This window comes from Tinamus guttatus, unplaced genomic scaffold, assembly GCF_059628265.1.
Source record: "Tinamus guttatus ecotype Peru unplaced genomic scaffold, ASM5962826v1 Tinamus_guttatus_pri_ptg000090l, whole genome shotgun sequence".
In the NCBI taxonomy this organism is placed as follows: Eukaryota; Metazoa; Chordata; class Aves; order Tinamiformes; family Tinamidae; genus Tinamus; species Tinamus guttatus.
Window position 1 is genome coordinate 3,620,069 of NW_028288624.1, and position 16,343 is coordinate 3,636,411.

Here is a 16,343-nt window from a genome sequence, read left to right on the forward strand (position 1 = left end):
AAATATGCATGCATTAAGTACCAAACTAAAGAGATAGTAATAATAAGTCATTAATTCATATAGGCAACTTCCAGAAGTATGAATGTGTTATGATTAGCTATCCCAAGGCACAGCAGTAATGTAATTACAGTAATTATATTGTATTTGTTAAAGATAAAGAGAGGGAAATGGTTGCATCAACCTTTAAGGCTGTTGTTTTCGTTCTGAAACGGAACATTTCTTTTTTAAAAAAATGCCTTACGTGCGAAGATTTCTATTTTTCTCTCTCCCATGATTTTTTTCTCCAGAGCAAAGTTACCTAGGCTTGCTTGGGGGACCTCGGGATTAACCAAGGAAGGACGAAGGGAAAAGGGATGGAGGGAGGAGGAAAGGGAAAGAACAGGAAGAAGGAAGGAGGGAGGAGAGGCAAGGAAGAAAAGCGACCAGCTCTGTCCGCGCATGGGGAAGGCGCAGAGCGGCCGGGGCGGCCCCGACCCCCCGCCCGCCCCGGTCCCCGGCGCGTCCCGCCCCCCGCTCGCTCCTGCCCGTCGGGGCAGCCGGGGCGGCGGGGCCGCTTTTTCTCAATGAAGTCCCCGCCCCCCGAGCCGCCCCGCCCCCGTTATTTGCATAACGAGGGCTGCCGCGGATACCATTGGCTGCTGCCTGGCGCGCTCGGCCGTGACGTCAGCGCTCGCCGGGTAATGCCCGCGTTGTGGCGCGTAGTTGGAGCCGGCAAAGCCCGCGCGGCGGCCGCGCTCCCGGGCGTTCTGCTCTGCCGCCGCAGCAGCCCCGCGCTCCCCGGCCCCGCTCCGCGCCGCCGCAGCGGCGGACCATGGCTGCGGGCCGGCTGCCCGCCCGCCTGCTGGCCGCCGCCTGCCTCGCGCTGAGCCTGGCACCGGCAGCAGCGGCGCGGGAGAGCGCCGGCTTCTCGAGGCTGCAGCGCAAGAGCCTCTCCGTGGACTTCGTGGTGCCCTCGCTGTTCCGGAACTACCTGCGGGAGCTAGTGCTGGCGGCGCCGGAGCGCGGCGCGGGCTCCGCGCGGGGCCGCCTGCGGCTGGACTGCGCGCCGCTGCTGCGCGCCGCCCGGGGGCCGCTGCCGCGTGCCGCGCCGCCCGCCCGCCCCGCCGCGCCGCCGCCCGGCGGCCCCGCGCGGAGCCCGCGCCGCGCCCAGCAGCTCGTGCTCGAGCTGGGCGAGGGCGCCGTGCGCGCCGGCTGCGGCGCCGAGGCGGCGGCGGGGCCCGGCGGGGCGGCGCAGCTCGAGTTCAACCTCACGGAGCTCTTCGCCGCCTGGCTGCGCGCCGGCCAGGGCCGCCTGCGGGTGCGCCTCATGCCCGAGCGGCGCGCCGCGCGGGCCGGCGCCGAGCGCGGCCTCTCGGCGGCCATCCGCGCCGCCCGCCCGCGCCTCCTCCTCCACGTCTCGGCGGCAGGTGAGCCGCGCGCGGCACGTCGCGATCCCCGGCCCCGCCGCGCAGCCCCGGGCGGCCCCTCTGCCGCCCCAGGGCCGCCTCGCGTGCGGCCAGTGCGCCCGCCGCGTACGGGAGGGCCCAGGGAGCGGCCGCAAAGGCGCCCGGGTGGAGCCGGGCGGCAGCCGGGCCCGTAGCGCTCCCTGGCAGCGCCGTCCCGCCCCTTAGAGCTCTGAGGTAGCCACTGGCAGCGAAACGTGAACGAAGCCCAAGTTGCTCCTCTGAGGAGCCTCACTTAGTGCGGGTCCTTCTCTGAGGAGCCGGCTTAAAATTCTGCTGCGGGCCCATGCAGGCAGGGTAGGGGGCAGCTCCCCTGCCTCTAATCTCGGCGCTGCTTGAGCAGGAAGCCTCCCTGCCCCGTATGCTCCGTGCCTTGGGCTCCTGCTCTTGTTGAGGCTCTCCTGCTGTGGGACTGTGGCACGGAGGGGGCTGCAGGGCTGGGGTGGCTATCATGGGAGTGAAGCAAGAGGGCTTTTCTGAGCTGTGTGGAAGTCAGTGATGCGTTCCTGAGTAGACACCCACTTAATGGAGTGGGGAATATACTGGAGCTAAATCACAAGAGATGAGACAAGTCAGTTCTGGGCTTTGAATGCAAAGTTTGAATGGAAAACAGCCTTTTTTTTTTTTTTTTTTTCCTGATGCTCAACTGAAAAGCTGGGCTAGCGATTTGATTAAACTCAAACTGATCCCTATCACTGTAGAAATCCAAGCGGGTTGTAGGAGCAGGGTCTGTGTGCGGGGTCTGTGTGACCCACTGTGCTGGCGGCTGGCTTGCGAGCCGCAGGAATACCCAGTGCTGGCGGGATCAGCCTTACTGGGCACTTCCTACCACAAGGTGGCCAGGTGAGGTCCAAACACCCTGCCTTTGCCTTGCAGCTGTGCTACAGTACAACAAAACCCAACCAAAATAATAAAAACAGAGGGAAACCTGCTGGTTTTACTGCTGGGGGACTTGCTGTGAGTAGCACTTGCCTCGCATCGCTGTTGGGCGGTCAGGACGTAGCTTTAGCTTTCAGTGCCTGCTTAGCCCCGGTGGTGTGAGCGGGCACGAGGCTGCGTCCAAGCCCCAGCACAGGCGTCCGCGGAGCTCCGAGTGCTCTGCTGTGCTCTCGGGCAGTCAAGGTGGACAGAGCTTTAACCAAAGTCGGCAAACCCACTGGCTTTGGATATTGTTTTCACTGTCGAGAAGAAATGCACGTTTTTGTAGATAAATAAGTAGCTCGTTTTTCCCCCTGCAGTCTTTACTGCATTCAAAGTCAACCATAGGGAATGCTGGAGTAAGAAGAAGGGATAGGGAGGGAGGAATATTGACCTCATATACCTGTATCACTGTAATAACTACTCCTAGCAGATCTTCCTAATCTCTAAAAAGTCAAGTTGCCTCTTGAATTTTACACTAAGGTTGCTAACATGGATTGGCTGTGTCAGTATAGAATTACATTCTGTTTTTCGTAGCAATAAAAACTTAGTGTACTTAGGCTATTACATGTCTTTGCATTAGATTTTGAATGCGGCTTGTTTAAACACTTTAAAAATCCATCCTTTCCGCTGTGCGGAGGGGCTGCCTGTTTGAAGTGCGTGCCACTGCCAGACTTCAGCGCGAGCTGCACAGCCCTGGCGGGAGCGGGACGTGCTGAGCCGGCGCTCGCGGCCGGCGGCCCCGAGCGTGAGGGATCCGGCAGCTGCCCACGGCCCCGCGGCTGCTGCGCGCGGGGCTTAGCCGAGTCCTTCCCACAGGGCGACTGCGCCCACCTTCATTGCAGAAGGTAATTGGAAATGGATTGCAAACCACACAGTCCTGCCAGCAATAATGTAAAGCTGCTTCATGTATTATGGCATATTTAGCTCCTTTTTTTTCCCCTTTCTTTTTCTCCCTTTGTTACTTGTACTTCCCAGGGAAGATGTAATTACCTTGCTAAATTATTTTGGCAACATTATCCTCCGTATAAATGGCAATTGAAATGCAGTTATTTTTTTCTTTCCTCATCCTAAAATACAAGAGACTAAATACCCACTGACTTCAAGGGTTACAGAAAAGACCCTTGGAAGTGCTTTATTCTCTTTAACCTCCCTGGTAGTGGCTCAGAGATGCTAAATCGGGATGAGCTCTCTTCTTCCCTGACAACATGTTTGCATGAAGTGTAATGTCATTTGCCTCAGGGCATTACTCAACAATTAGTAAAAGATGCTCTAACTGGACGGCTGCTGCTTAACAAACTGTGAAGCTCCCAGGAATTTCCACAGGGCTTTCTGCAAATATTCTCAATGCCAGATTTCTCTGTGTGCTCATCCTTGTGGGAATGGAGTACTCTGCAAAAAAGAGCTCCTTATTTCAGGAGCACTGATCCCCAGCCCATCTATGCTTTCTGTGTCAGCTTCTGTGTGGCTGTCCCAGAATTGGCCAGGAGACAGTTTTGCTTTCTTGGAAAAGCTTCAGGAATTACCACTGGCTTCCTCTCTTTCTCCTAGTGCTTCCCTGGGACAAAATCAAATTTGCAGGCAATAAAACTCACACAAGAAGTGAGGGGCGAGCTCGGAGGGGATCCCCACTGCAGAAAGCCCCTGGGTTTTGGGCAAGTCTCCTAGCTCCCAGCTTGCAGGTGACGTTGCTGTGGCTGTCCCTGGTTTTGCGCGGGGCAGGGCTGTTCCTCTGCTGCTGGGCTGAGCTCACCCCCTGGTCTTGAATATGGCGTTGTGCTGAGGTGACACCTTGGTGGCTCTTGTCCCAGGGATGGGCAGGTGGCTGCCTGAGCCCCGCACCGGTGCCCGGTGCTGGCACTGCCTCCGCAGTGATGCAGGGCTTGCTGTCCTGCTAACGTCACAGGCAACCAGCCCACTTAATGCATGGCATCTGGGCCACAAATGTTGCTTAAAAAGGTTTCTTGTAAGTTTAATAAGCTGAAACGGCCATAGAATAACTTCCCAAGAGAACTAATTGCTACTTGCATATGCAAAGGTGGGAAGAGTACATTAGAAAGGGGCCTAGTGGGATGAAAGTGAGTCATTGCTCCCTGTAAAGGTCAGGGCACTTCCATTCATGAAATAGATTTAACATTCCAATTATGTTTTTAAATAGCAATGCGTAACTTTTCATCCCCTGGCTAGGGGAAATACTTCTCCTGCACTGTGGCCTTCATCTAAAATTTTATTAACTTGCCACATGTATTCTCCCTTGAAACTGTCTGTGTTCGCCAACGCTATTGTAACACCAAAGCGGTTGGGCTTTGCATCTTTCAGTAGTGCTTGTGCCCCTGAACTCGTTTGCAGGAAGGGCCCTCTGCTTAAACGGTAGGGAGAATTGCAACCCAATCCAAACATGTTCTTAGAAAACAGACATTCAGTAAGCAGAAATCAGTGCCCCAAGCTAAAATCTGCCTGCAATAAAATCCATAGGATTCTTGTCATGTATTTCAGAGGTACCAGCATTTGATCTGGGTCTCTGAGTTGTGTTTTTCTTTTGTTGTTTTCTGTTTTTGTTTTTTTTTGTTCTCGAAGAACAAAGCTTGGAATTGGGCCATGCTGAGCCAGGCCTGCTCAGAAAACCGATAGGAGACTTCAATCACTGCCCCTTCGCTCCCTGTTTTCCTCACAGCCTCCGGTGTGTATCTGACATCTGAGAGCTCGTCTTGCTTCTCATAAAAATGAGTGGCAAAACTCAGTGGACAAGGCTGAAGCGCTGCTCCTTGTTGAGTTGCTCTAGACGTAAACTAGCGCAAACTCTGTTTTTCCTTTTCTCCCCCTGGGCTCTCGTGGCTGACAGCATATTGAGTGCTGGTTACCCATTGCTAAATCATGGCTAATACTGGATGTGCTTAGCGGTGTCTTTCCCAGTCCTTCTTGCCCTATGTACCAGGTTTATCCTGCCTCACTCCAGCCCACCAGACAGTGACAGTCTCCAGAAATGTGGATTTGCCCCATCCGTGGTGCCAGTTGTTGAACTGCAAATGCCTCTTTGGGAGGCAGCCGATGGCCCAGTAGGGGCTCGAGTTCACAGGAGGCACCATCCCTGTCTCCCACCTGCCCTGGCGAGGATGCTCCCTCTCCAGGAGCACCACAGGAGCTCGCAGCAAGTAACTCTGGGCAAATGATGGATGCCCTGTTCCCTGCGTACATGGTGACTGCAAAGACTCGAGGCTTTGCAGGTTTGTTGGCAGCTGCTTGGCAGCTTGTGTTGGAAAAGGCACTTGGGTTTCCAGCGCTTCTCTGTCATCACTTGGTGTCCCCCGCGGCTTTGCCTGGACCAGAGTCACGGAGTGAAGCTGCTGCTCTCTGGTGGCGGTCAGGGTCTCACCGTAAAGGGCCTGTGCTTGGCGTGTCGCTTGTCCACAGGTTCCCTTTACCTTCGGGCACAGCCGTTGTTTTTAGGAACGGTCTCGTTCGTGAGCTTGCTCAGGAAACACCATAAACAAGCCATATGTACCCATAAACAAACACCAAAAGGGGCACAAATACCAGTTTATTATGTTAACTTTTTTATTTGACTGAGCATTTATGACACATTTTAAAAAGGTATTTTCTCTAATCTCGCTATGCTTTTATTTTCCCATCCTTTAAAACAAGGGCTATATACCTACAGCAGAGGAGAGCGCTGGGAGACTTAAGTGCTTTATTATACAACTGCAGAGACACACTTACGAATCAAAGGCAGTTTTGCCTTGTCTGATTTAATTGTATCCTAAAGTAATCTGGTCGTTGTGTTCATTGCACGTCTCGTGTGAACATTACATGAGAAGAAGCGCACATAATCTGCATATGTGACACTGGTGGTGAGTGAGCCAGAACAGGCAGAGGAGGTGTGGGGAGATCAGCAACGTTTGAGTGCTTACTCAGAAATTCCACAGCCAGCTTGAGCCTTGCTGTAGTAAAGAAGGTATCACCCTTTCAGTCCATTAGCAGTGCTAATTTAGGACGCTGCTGCTTTTGGGAGTCTCGCTGAAGATTTTTCTTCTCAGGTAGCAACTAATTCAGCTCTGTGCCTGGCCAGTTCACGTCTGATTATTGGACTGAAGCGTCAGCTTTGGCTGCCCTGGAGCTTGAGAGCCAGGACGAGGAGAGCTGCTTCCTCACACGTGTGCTCTGTGGAGCAGCACGCGGCCACGCGCGCTGCCTGCCTTGCAGAGCTCTGCCCGCACGCTGACCGCAGCCGTTGCTGCCGCAGGAGCCGCCTGCAGCTCCGCGGGGCTGCTCAGGCCGCAGCGCCGCGCGGAGAAAGGTCCTCTGTGAAATGTGCCACATTTGTCTTGCTTCTCTAATTCAGAAAAATTTGGTTGGAGAAAAATGTCATGGAAGCATAAATGCAGATTTGATAACTCTGACCTTTCTTTTCTTCCGAACAATAAATGTCAGAAAGCTTAAAGTGACAGGCTAGAATGGCTGGAGGTTATTTATGTGTTTAAATATTTAGGCAAGAAACACATTTTTTGAGACTTAAGTCTAATTTACATAAATATTTTGATTTATGACCGACACTGCCCGATAGCTTCATGGTTGTCACTACCCTCAGCATGGGCTCAGCGTGGCCGCTCAGAAGTCTCCTGTGACGGCGCAGATAGGAGGTCGGTATCTCTGTTTTCAGAACTACAAGCTGTCAGTCGCACTGAAGGAGAATCCTCGGTTGTTGGTGCTGTAGGACCTATGGCAGGTAGCTGAACTGTCCCAGCTGTGCCTGGCAGAAAGGGCTGGTGGCTGCTAGAGACAGACTCCAGAGTATTTTCTAACAATGGGTATTTTAAAGATAACAGCAAACTATTGCGCAAAAACGGACTCAAGCACGGAAAATTGCTTGCTGAATACGAAGTGGTGCTTGTGGGGAAAAACAGAGCATCAGTGACTACTCTGCATTTACGTTTCCTTCTGGCAAAGAGCTGTGGTGCTTTAGGGAGGGGAGGTGCAAGAATCAAATTCTGCTTCAACTCCCTGCGCTGCTGTCTTGCAGTGTTGGGTCTGTCAGTGGTGAACATGGCAGAGAGTGAGCGGGGAGGAGGGGAAACTCACGGGATGAATTGGGATCAGAAGAGGGGTTATGTATACATATATATATATATATATATATATATATATGTATATACACACACACATGCACAGCTCTGTCACTCGTGTCATGCATAGATAACTTCCTCTGGTGGCAAGGTATTGCCTGTATAAAGCAAGAGTAGTTTTGCCTATTTTCTCTTTTATTGCAGGTTGCTGTTACTTTTATTTTCTGAGTACCCCAATAAGGACATTGAGCTGCTGTTCAAACTCTGGTCTTTCCCCAGTAAAAGCTAAAACAAGCAGCCTACCATACTGACCTACTGCCACATCCACGGGGCTAATTGCAGGGTGGCTGTTTCCCTCACTTCACTGATAGCAACCTTTGAAATTTCCAAGTAGTATCAATATGCTTGATGCTAAAACCTCATGAGTTTTGGGGTTTGGAAAAACTACATACTGTCCCCTTGACCATTAAAACAGCCTCCTGTCTTGCAGGCAAATTGTCAAATGTGGAGAAAACCACCTGAATAACCCCGTGAGGAGTTGGGCAGCACCGCATGTAGAGCCGCACAGCCTGGGAGGAGGCTCCTGTCCGACCGCGCTGCTGCCAGGGTGCCCTTAGCAGCTGCATGTGGGTGCCAGCCCCGTGTGCAGCAACGAGCTGCTGGTGTTGACTGCAGCCGGTGGCCGGGGCTGCCCGGCACAGCCTGTCTTGGGAGGGAAACCCTTGCAGAAGCCAGCAGAGAAGGGCTGTAATTGTTTCCTGCTCCATGTGTCAAAAATTAATAGCGAAGGTGGGATCTGAGATTGCTTCAAGCTTCAGAGGCCTGGCTGCATGTTGTTGGATTGTAGTGGGCAAAGTTGAGATGTTAGGTAGGAGCTTTTCATCTAGAGATAATAGGAAGCCCGTTTATGAGCTTGTCTTAAACAACTCTTTGGTTCAGTTTGGTCTCAAAAGCTTTTCAGGGGATACACTAAGGCAGAAGAACTGTCTTTTCTATCAGAAAGAAGACATGTGCTGAACCTGTTTCAGATTTGGACTTCCACTGCAGCAGTCCACTGAATGTGAGTGAAAAGGTGCAGGCTCTTTTGTGGTCTTCTTATCTTAATGCTAAGCTCCAGCCATGCGCCGTGGAAAACCATGCAGTGAAAGACAACTGGGACTCAGCCCCAGAGTTACAAGTGGGTAAGGGGAGAGAAAATGATCCTGTGTAAGGTAAGCAGGTCAAGAGTAGACAGCACCTGGTGAGGAGCATGGGAGAAAAGCAGGGGTGCCATGTTGGCGAGGTGGAAATATGATAAAATATGGCTCAATGTATGTTCTTGTACTGCCTATTTCTTTCTACTGGGGAAGAGGTAATACCTGCTTACATGTGTACTCAAATGATGTGCATCAGTGGACATCTCTGAAGTGGTGGAGCTTTTCCCATATTTCATGGTCTTCCTAGTGCTTATACATCCCTGGAGTTTTCTTTCTAGCTCAGCTTTGAAAGCTTGGGTATTTCTGCTGAAGGCAATCGCTGGCTGTGCCGCGCAGCTGAACTCTGTGCCTGCACCAGCAGAAGTCTGGTAGTCCCTCTAAGCTCTGCAAGTGGCAGCAGACCCCCGATTACAACTTGTGCATTGGCATTCTCCTGCTGTTCCAGCTCACCCATTAAATAACAGGCTATCTCAAATGTATCAGGATGTCTGGGCTTTTTATAGCCTCCTTCATCTTAGATTCTCAAAGTACTTTAAGCCTTATCACCCTAGTGACAATGCTAAGCATCATTATATCCATTTTACAGAGATCATAGAAGCCAGAGATGGAAAAAGCATTATTTGATTATGTTAGACTGCAAGTGCTGAATATGGTTTTCTCATATCGAATATACTAAATACTGATGTCTTTCCCTGCTTCAGCCAAAAGGCCATGAAAGAACAAGACATTAGAGGTGAGAGGCTTGGTAACTTACTGAAAAAATTGCAGCAAGGACTTTCCAGTCCTCTGCACTCCAAGCTGTGTTTGCCCTTTTTGCCTTTCAAACAAATCTGGTTTTGTCACTTCCTGCCCTTATTACAGTATTATTTATATTTAACTATATTTATTTACATTTTCAATCTGCTGATCCCCATCCCCATCCTCAGAAGTAGCCCTGTGGCCTTTCCACTTGTGGTATGGTGCATGTTAGATTTAGAGAGCATGATGCAAGGGTAATTTCCCAGGAAAATTATTGATGCTAATTAAACTTGAAACTAATGAGAAAGGATTACTTTTCAGGGCTGGTGAGGAGGCCACAGTAGTTTTTTATGCGTTAATTATTCTTCTAAAAGAGTTGGTTTAAGAAAAAAATCTTTTTATCAGCTTTTTTTTTTTTCCCTTGTGTTGTGCAAGAGACTTGTTTGAAGAGGATTGTAATATAATTGCTGCACTGACCTCATCTGGCTCTCAATCAGAAATCTCCTTCCATCAGCAAAAGGTTAATAAAACCCTTTAAGGAAAGGAGTCCTGAGCCTTATCGTTGAGTAGGCAATGCCGAATGGGGCCCCCTCCAAGTATTTCCCATTACCCTTCTGTGTGATTTCCCGGGCCTACTCTTGAAAAATGCAGTATTCTCTAGAGCTTCCCAGCTCCCTGGCCGCTTGGCAAAGCAGGCGTGTTACGGAGGTGGTGAGTGAATCTGCAGTCAGGGCTGGCTTGAGGCAGGCCCTGAAGTCTCCCGATTCCCTTCTCCCTTAAATATTGCAGCCAACCACTAAAGTCTCGCCTGGCTTGAGAGGGCAGAGAGGTGCCCACGTAATAGCTGGGGTTCGCTGAGGCCCGCGACCCCAGCAGGGGGGCAGCGCCAGGCCGCGCTCGCGTTCCCTGCGGGAGGGTGGGAGAGGACGAGGCTCCCTTCACGCGGGAGCCCAGGGCTCCCTGCTGCCCAGGGAGCTGCCCGAGTTGCTCTCCCTGGAGCAGCAGCGTCGGCAGCGGCAGCTTGCAGAAGCCTTTCGGGTTTGCAGTGGTTCCCTCGCTGATCGGGTGCTGCAGCCCCAGGGGCACCGCGGTTTCTCAGAGGACAGTGTTCACCCATCCTGAAGTCAGCAGGCGAGTTGCATCCTCTGTCTGGGTAGTGCCGTCATGCCTCAAAACACCCTCTGCGTGTCCATTCATGCCTCTAGACTCTGCCTGTAGGATTCTGGAGTAGCGCCTGAAGCGCCTAGTCCCGCCAAGTGCTTATGGCTCTAAATCATGTGAAGGCTGGTCAAAATCCCAATGCTTCCTTCTCTGTCTTGCCAGCCTATTGTCCTTTATCTCCTAAAAGAAAGCAGCATTAAGTTTTAAGACTCGATTCAATAACACTTTATGGATAATAATTATGACTGATATTAAGCCTTCAGCAACCAGTCTGTAGTGAGACTTAATGTATTGAAGTTTATTACCAGTGTAACCTATCTTTTTACATCATTTGCAAAGCAGTAGCAACTGTGCTGTTGAGAATGAAATACCAATGAAGTAGTTGCTCCCATTTCTCTGTGGGGTGTTTATGTGCATGTCACTTACTGTAGCTTGCACCGGAGGAGTTTGGCGGTGATGAGGCTTTGTTTGCAGAGTCTGTAAAACTGTGAAGTTCTGCTGAATGAATGAGTTAATGAACTACAGCAGTCCTGTGCTGGGAAAGGAAATCCATTAGTGACTAGTCCCTGGAGATCATTAAATCCTCTCTTCCTTTTTAATAGTAAGTGTGTGAATCCAGTTTTCAGAGATGCCATTCAGAGAATCTTGCACCTCCCTCTGAAGCTCATCCCCGCAATGGAAACTCTTGAATCTCAAACTTTTTTAAACACCACATGCTGTTGTGTTTTGTTTTCTGAAGTTTTCCTGATTCCCTGACAAGTCCAGCTGAATTGAATGTGGCAGTATGTCTATATGTTGTGACCATTTATGGAGATGGTCCCTGAACCAAACTGAAGACCAACATGAGCAGAAGCAAGCCCTGGTGCTTTCCAACTCCTGAAATGCCATGTGCAGTGGTCTAGTAAGTAAGTTATGAGACAGAGGATTGCATTTGCATTGAAAAAGTCGCCTGAAGGAGGCAGGGCTGTGTCCTTGCTCCGCTAAACCTTGTGTGGCTCATGCCTCATTAGCTGCACGTGTACCGTGCTTCACAGTTGCCTTTCATTGCCTCCTTCAGAACTCTCTGCATAAGGAAATCTCCCTCCCTGGTAAGTTCAAATAGGGTGCTGTCTGCTTGTGTCCTTCCTGCCTTTTTGATGGGAAAGCAGAAGGGAATTCAAAAGTGCTTTGGGAGCCCCATGGAGGCCTTGCTTTGACATCTCTAAATATGTGAGTAATGGGGTGCTTAAAGCCAATTTTGTGTGTGATGGATGCTCAACAATAAGGAATCACAAATTGTGGGCAGCAGAGCTTGGAGAGCAGAGCTGCTCAACAAGATTAATGGGAAAAGAGACCTTTCATTGCAAGAAAGTCACAGTTCAGGCTGGAGAAGCAGACGGAGACACACGGGGAGCCCCGAGGAGCTGGGTTTCCCCGGCGGGTGGGAGCGCGGTGCCCCTGCAGGGCCCTGCCCGGGTGGCGGAACAGCCGCGGGAGGAGCACGTGGCAGCTCCCGCCTCTCCCGCGCTGCGCGCGCAGACCCGTCCAGCAGCGCGAGGCTCCTCTGAGGGTGCCTGTCAAGCTGGTGAGAGGGAACACAGGGATTTCTTCTCACAAGAAATGCAGGCTGAGGAGAAAAACAGCATGAGGCTGAAATTGAAGAAAACTGGGTGTGAGCACTGGAGGGTTTATTTTACAATCAAAACATAACTCTTGCTACTATCTTGATGAGCACTTGATTTAAGATAAAGGCTGAAGTTGGTGAGAACAAGATTTTGGGGAACCTATGATTCCTTCCTGGGATGGAATCCTAGCCTGGAGTCCTAGCCAGACTTTCCCTCAGGGACATGACCTTGCCAAACCATGCAGGTAAAGCATAAATAAAAGCTGCTCCCCACCCAGTTAGATAGTAGAAGCTTAAAGGTGTATTTCCTTACTATTAGAAATATTGTCAAATTAAAAAGAAAACAAATACATCCATATTTTGCTTGTAGATAAGAACTAAGTAAAAGCATAACTCACTTTTTCTTTCTAGTTAATCAAAAGTTGCAAGCTGTTAACTCTGAATATTGTAACTAAGGGAGTAGGGAGCAGAATTATTAAAATGTTACAGCAGGTAGCTATGAGAAGATTGTTAAGAGTGCAACTTTTAATCTCTAACAAGGATAATAGTGTGTGGAAATGAAGCCAGTAAATGGGTAAATACCTCTAAATATGGAGGAGAAAACAGCAAAAAATAACTGGACCAGTAATCAGATGCAGAAGGCCTTATCTGTAAATACAGTGGCTTGAAAGATGGCAATGCTGCTAGATAAACATAAAGACAACTATGAAGCAGAGAATAAATTGAGCAATATCCTCTAAACAGTAAAGAGCTGGAGCATAAGACCCTGGAAAGAAATTTAGGACTTATTGCTTGAGAAGGATCCCTAAAGCTGTCGAGCAGATGTGCAGCTGGTAAGTAGCTGACTCACTGGGACGTTGACTGAGATGGTGAGAGAAATAAATCAGAGGGGATTGCATTAGTGTTACTGAAGGCAGTATATTACTTTGCTTTGAAGCATAGAGTCCTGCGGATAAAGCAATGACTGTCATCCCATAAGAATGATCAAACTGAGTGGAGACGAGTCCCAGATTTAGGTTGTAGTATAGGCAGGGGTTTCTGTTCCTTACAGTCATAATTCCCATGTTTCCTTGAAGGCCTGGAAGTGGAGTTTGATTGGGAAACATAAGGGGCAGACGCTGAGCCTAGTGAAGTTGGCAGCATCGTCACATTAGGTCCCTGTTCTCCTGCGTGACCCGGGCAGGGGCTGCCTCTTCTGCTCCGCACTGCGTCTGTTCTGTGTGTGTGAGAACATTAGGAACTGCAGTTTTGGGGGTTGTTTTTGTGTGTTTTTTCCTCTCTTCCAGTATGGCCCCTTCTATCCCCTCTCGGTTTAGGTGGTGGAAAAAAAAAAATAGTGCAAAGTTTACTGAGCAAAACTTTTTTGCCTGTGCTGTACTTGAACTGACCAAATGAGCATATGAGGTGGCAGCCCTTGTTCTTGGAATCTCCTTGTGCTGTGGAAAGGGCTTTGGGCTTGAGGCATCACACTGGAGCATGGCTGTTGGTTAGCGGTTGGGTGTTCTGTCCTAGCTCTTAGGCCTCTGGCATCCTTTTGGTTGAATGAACGCAGGGGAACTTTAGTACAGTAAGAGGAGCAAAGCACTAAGACATCTATCCTAGTGCATGCAGAGAGAAAGGTATCAACCCTCCGGGCTCCAGTGACAGGAGGAAAGCACTTACCTGCTCTGTCTGAATATGTCCAAAAGAAAAGACATGGAATGTTCTGATGGTTGCCTCTCTAAGACTTTACGTCTGCATCTATATCTGAAGATCTAGTTTCAGATTTTTACCTTCACTTAAAATCATGTTCAATTTACACCAAGTAACTTGACGTCACAGGCAACCTCAGGTGATTTTTCTGACTGAGGATAAGAGCTTCTTGCTTCCCATCCTGCCTGTGCTATACTAAGCTTGCCTTCTTAATGGGACATATACAGGCTGTTATCCTTGGTTTTAATTTAAAAAGGTCAACAAATATATGCTTTCTGCTTAATATTTGATATTCAAAGTGACTCTTGTTGCTTCTGAAAGTATGAAAATATTTTAAATAGAGTAAAGGATTGAAAAGGAAAATGAAGCAATTTTTTTTCCTGAAAAGAAAGTTGACTGACTTGAGATCTCCATCTTATTGGAGAACACTTCACTCTGCTTGAGAAGGTACTGAAATTGCCTTATTCCTGCTTCTCAAGTTGTTCCAAGATAGCTGTGATAGTCAAACCCATTTACAAAGATAGAGTTGAATAATGATCTCATCTCTTATCGTGTCTGTTGTCATCACTCCAATCTCTTTGCTTCAAAACGTTTGGAGATGGTGGAGTGGGCTTCATTAAAATGCTAAAGAAAAGGAAATAATATTATACGGAGATCAGACTAGTTTCTACTCAAGTCACATCAACGGAATTATCAGAAAGGAGGGAGGCAAAGTGCCTAAAACATAATGAAAACACTTATCCAACCTAGTGCAAAAGGCATTTCCGTTTCAGCTATAGTCCTCTGAGTCAGTTCAGGCTTAGACAAATTCTGAAATATATTTTTCCTATATATCTCTTGCCTCCCTGTTGCTGACCCAGGCTGCTGGGTCCCACACACGGGAAGCTTCAGCACGGGCCCTGTCATGGGGGAACTAGCTGGTGGAGTTGGCGGTTCATCAAAATTCAGTCTTGCAAAATCTCCTCTCAAAATCTTGAGAGTTGCCGATAAAAGGCTTTCTTCTGAAGCGGAGCCTAAGCCGGAGCTAAAGCTGCAAGGGAGCAAGTTCAGCTCCAGTGAGCTGAATCTTGCCTTTCCTCCATGCAGAGACCAGTTGGGTTTTATATTCTGGGCAAACCCGAGTGTGTGTTTGTCTGTTTTTTTATCAGAAGAACTTCTTTTTCTCTCCCTCTGAGCAAACTAAATGTGAACAGGAATCCCTTCCAAAATTGCCTCCTTTAATGAGGCTGCTTGTGGTGCAAGACGCACCTCCCCGTGGCCGCCAGTGTCACAGCCTGATCCTGCACAGATCTGCCTTGATGCGTTTTCCTCTGCAGGTTCCTTCCCGAGTGCTGCTTTTTAGATTCCGTTTCTGAACATATAACTCTTCTCTCAAAGGCACCGAGTAAAAGCACCATGCTGCCGTTCCTCCAAATAGCACTAAATCTGTGACAAACCTAAAAGAGGTTTCACAGCAAGGTGATAAACTACTGGCTTGTCAACTTTTTTTTTGCTGGCTAAATGGAAAAATGAGTCAGGCAGCTTTAGTCTTCTAAGTGGAGAGAGATAAGGGCAGTTTCAGCATTTCAAAATCAGCCATGAACATCCGTAAAATGAAGGGTTATTTGTTTCTTAAACTGATGCCTCGGTGGTGGAGGACTTTATTTTTTGCCAGGTTTCATATGTTTATTCCTATAATATCCAATAAAAAAGCTATTTACTAATATTTTAAACAGCTAAGATTTCATCTGTTAGCAATTTTTCTTGAAATGTAATTTATCTAAGAGTTTACCATCTAAGCCATCTGAGGTTAAAACAAGTGACACTGACACGTGGGAAAACGGCAAACGGCTAGGTTTGAGAGTAGTGGAAGTTAGGTTTTGTAAGCAATTCCAAGGTCTTTCATGATCCTATTTTTCCAGTAGAATAATTGCACTAGCTGAATCTTGCTGAAGTGGTGTGAAATAGCAATGAGTTTGGCTCTCCCCTAGGATATTATACTGAAGTGCCCATCTGCAGCGTGCAAGCCCCTGGGGCTGCCTGGGCATCATGGGCTTCCCAAGACCTCCCTGCTCCACAGAAGGGCATTTTTTTGAATGCCTGTAGTTCATGTTCCTGCCACACTAGAGACTAGAGTGATCTTTGCCTTTGCAATTCCTAAAAAAAAAAAAAAAAAAAAAAAAGGGGGAGAAGGTTTTAGCCCATTTTTAGTATTTTTTTCCAGCAGTTTGAGTTGTACTCTGTTATGACCCTCAGTCCATATGTGCTTAACCTTCTTGTCCCATTTCTTTTTTGTGAACAGCAACCGTCAGAAACGCCCCCATTGCTTGGTGCGTTGTGCTCGGCTTTACGGTGTTCTCCAGGGAGCATCAGCAGAGTACAGCGGTGTGCAGAGAAAGGGCCTCATCGAGGGAGTGACGGATTTTCTGTGGTATCATTGAATCCCGAGTCATGTCTGAGTTCTCAAACTCCTCTAGGACACACTTTGGGTATCTGGTGGTTATGGGGGCTAGTGTGTGCCATTCCCTCATCAAGACAGCAGGTCAGCCCATTG

The 16,343-nt window shown here is 49.0% G+C and overlaps 1 protein-coding gene across 1 annotated transcript in view; it reads left to right on the forward strand.

The window, feature by feature from the left end:
• The first annotated feature begins 811 nt into the window (after positions 1-811).
• LOC148595495 (ALK tyrosine kinase receptor-like) overlaps positions 812-16,343 on the forward strand; it is a 129,652-nt gene continuing 114,120 nt past the window's right edge. The window contains exons 1-2 of the mRNA XM_088520566.1: positions 812-1,081; positions 1,166-1,406. Coding sequence (XP_088376692.1) covers positions 812-1,081; positions 1,166-1,406 — 511 coding nt within the window. The remainder of the gene's footprint in view (positions 1,082-1,165; positions 1,407-16,343) is intronic.